This window comes from Phyllostomus hastatus, unplaced genomic scaffold (assembly GCF_019186645.2).
Source record: "Phyllostomus hastatus isolate PE091 unplaced genomic scaffold, TTU_PhHast_1.1 phas_contig_86, whole genome shotgun sequence".
Classification (NCBI taxonomy): domain Eukaryota; kingdom Metazoa; phylum Chordata; class Mammalia; order Chiroptera; family Phyllostomidae; genus Phyllostomus; species Phyllostomus hastatus.
In genome coordinates, this window is record NW_025333977.1 from 77400971 (window position 1) to 77411368 (window position 10398).

The following is a 10398-nucleotide window of genomic DNA, read 5'->3' on the forward strand; positions in this document are numbered from 1 at the left end:
ATGGATCCTGTACTCATAAAAATGTAGATACATACCATATTTTCCATGCACCCCTATGCTAGGATGCCAATTCCTTAAAAGTAAGCACAATGAGTACTCAGCACTCAGCCGGCCACTTGATAAGCACTAAAAAAATGTACCGAATGCATAACCATGTTTACTAGAACTAATACACACACAAAGATAAAACACCCATGGCTAAATGTATACTAAGTTTGAATTGTATAGCCCTGAAGTTACTTGAATAAAATCTTAGACTGGAGAGTAAATCAGAGGACTCAGTAAATAATTTGAAAATTAGCCTAATACCTAGATTAATTATGCAACTCCACACCAATTCTATCCATTGGTGCATAACCGTTAGCTCTGGTTTGTTTGTTTGTTTGTTTGTTTGTCTGGAAAAATTAATTTGCTAGGTTTATGGCCATGTTATGGTTTGCTTCAATTAAAAAAAACTTTATAATATAAATACAAAGTTTAAAACTAAAAACCACAAGTTCAGTTTCTCACAAAACGCATGTAACCTATAGAAAAAAGTGCCACTCTGAATGCAAATTGCAAAGATTCTTTTTCATCTGTTATGACCATAACAAGTGCTAGAGAAAGTGAGATAAATACTGTCATGCCCTTCTTGGTGTCCTGTCACAAACACACAAAAAAGATAATGTGTGAATTCTGATTACATTTGTTGTACTTTGTGATTCCAGATAATTCCTCAGTAACGTGCTCTGAAGGAAGCACAGTTTAATTCTCATTTCCTTCTCCACTGTTATAGGACCACTGCCCTAGTTCAAATCCTCCTGAAACCTTACTTAGGTCATTTCCATGGCCCCACCTCCCAGCTATCTATTCTTTCACACCTCTACAGGCTGTCCTATAAGCTGTTGCTGGAGTATCTTTAAGAAAGGACAAAAGAACATTTCTAATTTGTCAAATGACATTGCTCAAAGTTATTCAGTGGTCCACTGTTTGCTGAAAGAAAAAAATAAACCCTTAGTGTGGTATTCAAAGTGCTCATCCATCTGGAGCTAACACTTACCTCTAGTCAACCTACCTAGTTATTGTTCCCTGAATGCTTTATCCCAAAGTGTCTACATGACTCGATCTTTCACATCATTCAGGGTTTTGCTGGTAAGTCATCTATTGAGCTGATTTCCCTTATCACCCCATGAAAACAGTACATCTTGGCCATCATTCTCTGTTCTTTCATCCCGCTTTGTATTTTTTTTTCCTTTCAGCACTTACCACTGTCTGGTGCTTTATGTATTTGTTCATTTCTTCACTGTCTCTCTCCCTTAGAACGCATGCTCCATGAGGACACTGGCTTAATCAAACATCTGGCTCAACACTCTATCCCTAACACCTAGAATAATTACTTGGCTCATTCATGATAGGCCCTTAATAACTGTTACTGAATAAATGAATGAACCTCTCGACTAGTCTAACTCTATTCTTCTCACAGTAATGCCTCAGATAGAAATATTCTTTTCTCCCTATACTACTTGACACAAATCACATCCATATTTCCAGTCCTGGCTCTTTAACATGAGGCATTCTTTCTCTTTGTTCCCACCGTACTCCAAGTCCTGCCTGGGCAAGAACCACTTATTCTGTTTTACTCTATGCAACTGGATAGATAAGGGAAGATGATTTCTCCACTACTGCTGTTTCCTTCTGTGTGGAGTGGAGTTCAATGAGTATTACTAAAGAGGTCCTTTTCAGCCCCTTGATTCACTTTTCCCCTGCAGTAGTGAGCTCCTCATTTGACTGGTAATTTGGGGAGGCTCCGTTCAGATGTCTCATGTTCCTTCTCAGGAGTGAGCTGCCCATAGAGTGCATGAGGTCTTCTCCCTCTCCTCCTGGCACACCAGCTCTGAGGGGAAGCCTGACTCCACTGGTGGGGTTCAATCAAGTCTGCTAGCTCTCTCACACTAAACTCCATACTCCAACCTGGCACTTATCAGTAATAAAGAAATTCTCTTGCATTTCTCCCTTTTCAGAACTTGGAGAGTAGAAAGGAAAGAATACTGTCACTTATAATGTTTCATCAGACCTCTCTCCCTTATGAACCCAAAGCACCCAAATGCATAGGATCTCAAATACTTAGAAAATTGAATTGAACTGAGTTGCTTTTTAGATAGAGGTATGGATTTACATCACAGACCGTATTCTCTTGCTTGTGACCAATAGCCAATATTTTCAGGCGATCTGACAGAATTGGGGATGAGGATCAGTTTTAACAACAAGTGTGTTTCCCTAGGTAATGCTAACTATAGGACTGGGTGGCCTACTCTAACTTCATTTGCATCATATTGTAATGGCATGAACTAATAAGTGCAATAAATACTTGGTGGCTAAAAATGAAGTCAGTGAAGAAAACATTTTTGGTGTGAATTTTACAACACTCAAACATTCACACTGTACATTCATTTGTGCATTTTAAAACTGTGACAAGCTGAGAATGACGTCTATTTGATTACAAATACTTGTTAGGTTAACATGCTTTTTAAAATAAAACTGTTTTCTCATAGCAGACAGACTGTTTCAAATCACCAATGCTTTCACAAAACCCTGAAAGAGCTAATTTTGTAAATGGGCCCTCTAACAGGTGAACAATGTCACTCTGGCAGTGTATTTTTCTCAACCTGGCAACCCACAGGGTCACTGTGGTCACCAAGCACTTAGACTACATTAAAGATGGATTTCACGAAATAAAATAAAAGCAAAATAAGTTCAGGCTTTCCCATGAGAAGAAAGAAAGATGAAAAAGAAAGCAAATTTGCTCACCTGAAAACACATCAAGTCTTGCAGCCCCTGCATCTCTGGAAACAATATAAAAATATCATTGTTTCAATGTGAAACTGCTTTTCAAAATTACATTAATTTGAATTGTTTATGTGAAGTATAACCTATTATCATGCGACAAACAATAAAGAAATCCACTTAAATTGCTTTGGGAACAATCTAATTACTAAAAAGTTTCACTCTGCATTTATATATTAAGAGCTATGATCATTCATAATTTGAGAATGTTACAAAGCCTGAAACTCAGAAGGTTAAAAAATAGATGGGATTAATGGTAGTTTCATGAAAAGCTTAACAAAATAGATAAGAAATTTTAAAAAACTGATCAGAGAAAAATCAAGAACTCAGAGAACAATTTTCATATTTTAACTTTTAAAAAATTAAAAAGAAAAAGCAAATTACTAAGCAATAATGTACTGTATAAACACATGTTTAAAAACATATATAGTATACATGTGCATATCTGTAATGAAAGAAATGAAAATGTTAACAGTGGCTTTCTGTAAATCAGAGATTAGGAAAACTATACAGCCAATGGGCCAAATGTGGCCCACCAACTGTTTTTGTATGTAACTGGAACACAGTCACTCCCTTTATTGACATATTGTCTGTGGCTGCCTTCACACGACAATGGCAGAGTTAAGTAGTTTCAGCAGAGAACACATGGCCCACAAAGGTGAAAATACTTCCTATCTGGCCTGCTACAAGGAAGGAGGCTGAACCCCAAGATTACTGGGTGAGTTTCTCTTTTCTTTTGTTCTTACTTTTCTATAATTCACAGATATTATTTGTGCATTTTTAAAGTAAAAATTTACAAAGGAAAGGAGAAAGAGCCAAAAGATCCTGCCTTCCATATCAAAGGTATGAGAAAAAAGAGAAAAACAATGAACAATAATGTCTTAGATGTGGAAGAGGACATAAAAGGATGCTCAGAATAATAGAAAACAACCAGTCAGTCTTATGAGAAAATCCAAGTTTCTCCCCAAATTTCTAACAATTCCAACCCCAAACTACCCCATATAAAACTGAGTATGTGCACTGTACTTGTTATACATGCCCAGTTTCAAATTTAGCTAGCCCCTTAGCTCCTTTCTCTAACCAATTGCTTCTTCTAAGCTCCTCCTACATAGAAATTCTGATGTTGGCACTACCATTTCTTGAGCAATTTCTGTGTGTCAGGCAAGCAGTGAATGAAATGTTTTTGAACTATTTTTATTTTGAATGTTAGAAGGATTCTCTTCTAATCCTTACCACAATCTCATGAAACTTAGGTATCGTTATTTCCATTATATAATTATACATTTTACAAAGTACCATGTACACAAGAGGTGCTTGATAAATGCCACTGTACTGAAAGTTCTCAGAGAAACAGTTTCCTCACACAGAAATTCCATGGGTATAAGGCACAGAACAGTAATTCACCTTTACATCATAGTAAGACCTTGTATCATAGATTTTGTCATTTGGCCCAGGTAAATTTCTCTCTGAACTGCTGCTGGATTTGGCAGAGGCTCCTCACTACACCTTCCTGTACTGCCGCTTATTTTTCTTTTCTTTTTACAGCATTCCTTTAATATCTTCCAGTTCTAATTTTGACAACTACAGGAAAGCATCAAAACCTTGAATAAAATGATATAAAATAATTTTTAATAACACAGGGACTATATAAAGGCCTTCCTCATAAGACCTATCAAGCATCTTGAACAAATCTATAAAACAGCTCCATTTCATGTCAAATACTAGCATCTAAGCAGTGGTGGCAGTGTCAAGTGTCCACTGAAGACAGAGGAGCTGAGGAGTTCAGGCTGGCTGTAGGGCCATTGGGAATGGCAAAGCTGAAGGCACAGGCTGGTCCCAAGAGAGCACCTGCTACCCCCTTGATCCTGTTGAGGAATGTGGCCTCAAGGTTGCTACCTATAAACAGATATGGGGTACCCAGATTTTTTATATGGCACCTCCTATTTCTTAAACTTCGCAAACCATCCTTCTTTTCTTCCTTTTCTTTATAAACACTGTGTGAACTTTCATTACGAATCAAACAAATGTGAGATAGGCCAGACCTGGTCAAGGTCTGCATATGTATTTAATGATTTGAGAGAGAGAGAGAGAGAGAGAGAGAAACATAGATGTGAGAGAGAAATATCTGTCAGTTGCCTCCCATACATGCCCCAACTGGGGATCAAGCCCGCAACCTTTTGATGTCTGGGTGACACTGCAACCAACTGAGCCACTCCACCAGGACAAGCATTGCTTTATTGATCACATTTCTCTTACTCCGTGAGTCTGAAGTCAATCTTTCTTTGCCAACCACTCAATCACCCTCTGCTATGTAAACCATTCCCATTGTTCTGTTCTACATTCTGATTTTACCTGCTCTCCATTGTTGAATGAGTGAGACAATTTCAGAGGAGAAGCCAGTTGGCAAAATAGACAAATGTTTTCTTTCAAAGTAACAAATGTCGAAGTTTAGATTTGTTCTTTCAGAGCTACAGATATCAAGTTGCTGCAAATGCACATTCAGTAGGACAAAGGACTAATGGATACAAAAGGGGCCTCACTTCAGAGCTGTGAGCCAGAGGAAATAGCTGCAGCCCTTAACTCCTGTAGAGTAAGACTAACTGAGTGTTCATGAGTCTTGGCCCCATCCCTGTTTGCTCCCTGTAAGTTGAATTCAGGACTCCACTAACCAATCAACTTTATTCTTTTTCTCCTCTCCCCTCCCTTTCTGATAACTATAATTCCACTAGTTCTATGGAGAATTTCATATAAGGATGAGCTAGTAACCTTTTACTTAGGACAGGGCACTGCTGTGCAGAAAGCTCTGGATGGCTGGTTACCTGAACACAACAGGCCTTTACACTCAGTCATCCCCCTTCCTAGGCCAAAAATGGGGGACGAATGCAAACAGCTGAAATCCATTTATCAAGCTGTGGCAGGGGATTTAGGTCTCTGTACTGAGATCCCTAATCTAACAACCCCCTACCACTTCCTGGGTAGATTGCTTTCTGCAGAAGAGGTAAGTAAAATCTACTGTTATAGGAAAATACAAATATAAAAAAATCAAGTGCCATATTCAGTTAGCTGAAAAACTGACTCACAAGCCCCCACAGATACACTTAAGTGGGACTTGAATTATTAAAGGGATTTCTTTAAACATTAGTGCCTTTGTCAGAAACAGGAAATGGGGTAGAGAAGTTCTGCAGTGAGGCAGCCTAAATTTGAACGCTAGCTCTGCCAAATAGCAATTGCATGGCCCTGATCAAGTCATCTCACTTCTGTGCATCAACTTCCACATCTGTAGAGCCGGGGTAATTACCACCACCTCAAAGTGTTGTTGTAAGGACGAAGGTGCTAACACCCATTCACAGGGTGCTGTAAACAGGGTCTGATACACAGTGGGAGAGCAATATCAGTTAGCTATTTTCCCTTTCACTGTGAAATTTGCTTTCACGCACACTTTAATAAATGCCCAAATGCAAATATAAATTCTTGGGACACAGCATATGCGGACACATAACTGAAAAACATCAGATGACTATCTGCCATTACATCATTACTAACACAGAAAGAGACATCCAATTTACCTGAATTTCAAGTTTGATCATAAATACAAACTGGATAAATATGAATAACTCCTCCTTTTACAGGTTCCTTTTCCTATAAAAATATTATTTTTATAGGAAATCAATTCACAAAATATTGCAGGTGGAAAAAGATGACATTATCTTTTCATCTTTAAATATAACAAACTTTTATTTACGTTATGAGGTTCCCACAATCACCTTTGTTCATGGACAAGCCTTACCTTGCATTGTCCAGCAACTCTGCCAGTGCTCCGAAAAGGAAACTGTGAGTGGTGCTGATGAAAAAAAATAGAGGGAAAGCCAAAGTTAAACTAACTCTAGAATCAGTGTAAGTTTCAAGAAAGTTGCAGACAAATGTTCTCCAGGTCCAGACAGATAATCAATTCGGGAGTTATTCCACAAACATCTTTCTCAGCACCCTCAGGATTCTGAAGTAAATGCATTTCATTACAAAGCCAGGGCTGGGAACATAGTTGCCAAAACAGCTTTTCTACGCCTGATGAAATGAAGACTTCACGGGCTTCACTGCACTTACAGCAAATGCTGACATTTGAAACTGCTTTGTAAATACCTGCTCAAGTTTTTTTCAAATATTTTTTTCATTAAAAATACATGTGTAATTTTAAGGCCAAATTATTTCTGAAAAATCATGATCAAAAAACCCTGGCCCACAAAAAGGCCCTCAGACTCCCAACTGCAGGTACTGGCAGGACACCCTGTGTGCCTTCATAATCTATATGGTTCTGTAGAATCTTTTCACCTCTGAAAAGCCTGCTCCTTAAACAGCCTCACAAATTACTGCAGTCGTTCTGATCCCACCCCCTCACGCCAGGTCCTGGATAACAGAATGTACTACATAGCCATCACCATTCGCACTTTGAAGGCTGAATAGTCGTCTGTGGGTGAAAGCAGGCTGTCTTCAGGGTCCCACACTTGCTTTTCATTTCCTAATGTGGATATTTCAATCAGCAACTTTATCGCAGCATTAAGGGGATATTCAGCATGCAATTTTCTTTTTATATTTAGTAAAGACGGAGCAAAACAATAGACACCCTTTATCAAAAAAAATGTCTGCTCGTGGGTACAAACGGAAGGATGATCTGCAATGTCTCAGAGATTTTAATACCTTAGGCCACAGGACAACAGGTTGGCTGAAACTTATTTTTTTAATATATACAATCATTTTTATGGAATTCTAAACTTTAAACATGTGCCAATGAGGGCTTTCTTGACAAGTCTGCCTTCAAGTTTGTAATTTAAAAAATCTACTGAATACCATTGTTGCAAAAAGGTGTTCTTCACTCAAAAGAAAGCTCATATGTAAAAATCTCGAATAAAGCAAAAGAGAAGTGTAGGTAATACACGTTACAAAAGCAGCTTTTAAACCACAAACGTTTCTAATAAATTTAAAACACATGATTGGATAGACAAAAATTCAAACAATCCTTCAGGAAAGTCACTGCAATCGCTCTGACAAAAATAAATGCTATACAAGTTTGTACCATTTCACTCAAGAGATTTTACTGTCTGCCTATCATGTGCCAGTGTGGGGGAACATGGTTTTTCCCCTTTGGGAGCTCAAGCTAGTGGGGGATATGGAAAACACACAAGTCAGCAAACTCGTTAAGATGATGATGATGATGTGATTAGGTGCTATGAAGGAAGGCAGATGGGGAAAAGATGCTGGTACGGAGAAGGCATGAGTCAGCAAGAGACCCCCTTGGTAGAAAGCATTAAACAGAGTCCTGAAGGATGAGAACAACTCAGTCCCTTGCAGAGCCAGAGTGGAAACTCTCGAGCAGGAGGTGCAAAGACCTTGGAGCAGAAAAGAGCCAAGGAGGCCAATCTGCCATGGCTATGGTGAAATGGGAGATCACGTTGAGATGCAGGATGGCTGGGTACAGTTAAGGGCTGCACTCGGTTTCCACGCTCCTGGAAGCCACTGTCATGTTTTAAGAATAGAGACATATCTGGTTTACTTTTGTTAAAAGCTTCCACTGACAGCTTCAGCTATGGTCTTGCAAACCATATGGGAGCAAGAACAGGAAGCACAGAATCCAGTTTAGAGGCTATAGGGAGGAGCCCAGGTGAGAGATGGCAATGGTCTGGACCAGTTGGTGGTAGTGGAGATGAAGCAGAACAGATGAATTTGAGAACTAGTTAGAGCATGAGGAGGACTTGATGATGATGGATTGGTTCGTGAGGGGATGGGTGGGGGGTGAAGCAAGGGAAAAATAAAAAGCACTTCTGTTTTTACTAGCTAGGGAAGGTGAAAAGATGCCAATTCCTATCCGATTTTGTTCTAGCCCCATTTCAGTTCTCAGTCGCTCAGTTCTCAGTTCTCATGTTGCTGTTGCTTTCCTTATTTAGTTATCAAACCAACTGACAATGGAGAGGTTTGGGGGAGGAGGAGGCTGCAAGGCAGTAAGGCTTGCAGAAACTCAACGAAACTGAGGCTGTGCAACCTTCCTTCCCAAGATAAAGTTCACAGTCCTTCCAGCACTCAGCTTAAAATGTTTCTAAAACTGAACTCAAAATTGCTATTTCTTCACTGGTCTTTCACCTCTGTTAACTCTTACTTATCTGTCCCATTCCTTCGAGCTTGAATTATTCTCCACAACAGAGAAATAAAAATTAAATCTGCTGAATATTGCCTATTTTACTCTATTTTCTGTAAAAATTGCACTGTCCCACACAGCAAGGCCAGCTTTCCTGGTTTTCTCTACACTTTTCTATAGTTTCCAATCTTTTGCATCCCTTATATGAGCAATTTTCAACCAGTGTTCCACAACACCTTTTAAAATATACACTACCTGACTATTTAGTCAGGGACACTGACCTCTTTTCCCTCAGACTGTCAAATTAAAAAATGATAATGGCCCACACAACAATAGCCATCCACCATGAATGAATTAAAATTATACTGATGTTTTGTCAGATTGGCAACAAATATGCATTTTTTGGTGTACTGCAGAATTTTAATAACCAGGTTAGGTGTGCCATGAGATGAGAAAGGTTAAAAATCGCTGGCTTGTATCAGTACTTTTAGTAAATCCAAATTACTAAAAGATACCCCCCCCTCCAAAAAAAAAACATACCACTGCGAATTACCCAGCACTAGCTTCTATGTGCTGCTGTGTTGGAAACTACAGATGGATGAGAAAACTTCTGTCATCTTCCTCAGCGATCTGAGTATCTGAAATAACTCCTCATCAGCAGCCAAAAGGTAACCAGACCTGACACAGAAGTGAGAGTGCCTCTGTAATAACTAAAATGTGAGAATTCTATCCTCAGGAAGGTTACATTTTTGGAAGGCCTCTGAAGGCCACAGAGGCTGGAATCAATAACTACAAATTGTCCTCTAGAAGCAACTCTCATCTCTAAAATGTCAGTACATTGGGCAGGGAAATCACTAGAGACAGGCAACTTGGGTGGAATGAGGGTTCTGCTGGCCTACAAGACATAGTTTTGTTCAATATTAGATATCCCTACCACTTAGTGTTAATGGGGGGAAAGGGGGAGGTTAGTCTAGCCCTGAATACGTTTCTTTATCACTTTTATCATTTTCTAAAACATAAACAATTTTAAATAAATACATAATTTCCGTAAGTCAATGATACCAAGTTCGCTTTTTTTTTTTTTTTTCAAATCAGCTCTCTCTCTAGATACACCGAACTTTTCACAGTGAGACCCTCCCCTGTTCAGCCTCTCCCAAGTCACTCACGAGTTGGCATGGATGAAATCCAGATGCAGCTCGGCCCGCCGCAGACTAGCATACTTGTCACCCATGTCCTCCAACGCCACCAGCACAGCCCAAAAAGATAGGAACGTCTAGCCCTGTAGCTGTTCGCCCACGCCCACGCCCACGCCCACGCCCACGCCCTCTTCCGGAAACTTGCTGGGCAAGCTCATGCTACCCCTGGCGGCCAGAGTAGAAGCTCACTGTGTGCTGTAGGCTGATGTCTGGCAAGGTCCAAGTTGTTGCTGGTCTTGGATCCACCTTTTGGGC

At 39.5% G+C, this 10398-nt stretch overlaps 1 protein-coding gene across 1 annotated transcript in view; it reads right to left on the reverse strand.

Moving 5' to 3' along the window:
* Positions 1-10178, reverse strand: part of MORC1 (MORC family CW-type zinc finger 1) — a 172302-nt gene extending 162124 nt beyond the window's left edge. Inside the window, exons 1-3 of the mRNA XM_045851829.1 lie at positions 10114-10178; positions 6611-6664; positions 2788-2822 (exon numbers count right to left, since the gene is read on the reverse strand). Of these exons, the coding sequence (XP_045707785.1) occupies positions 2788-2822; positions 6611-6664; positions 10114-10178 (154 nt within the window). The remainder of the gene's footprint in view (positions 1-2787; positions 2823-6610; positions 6665-10113) is intronic.
* Between the last annotated feature and the right edge of the window lie 220 nt (positions 10179-10398).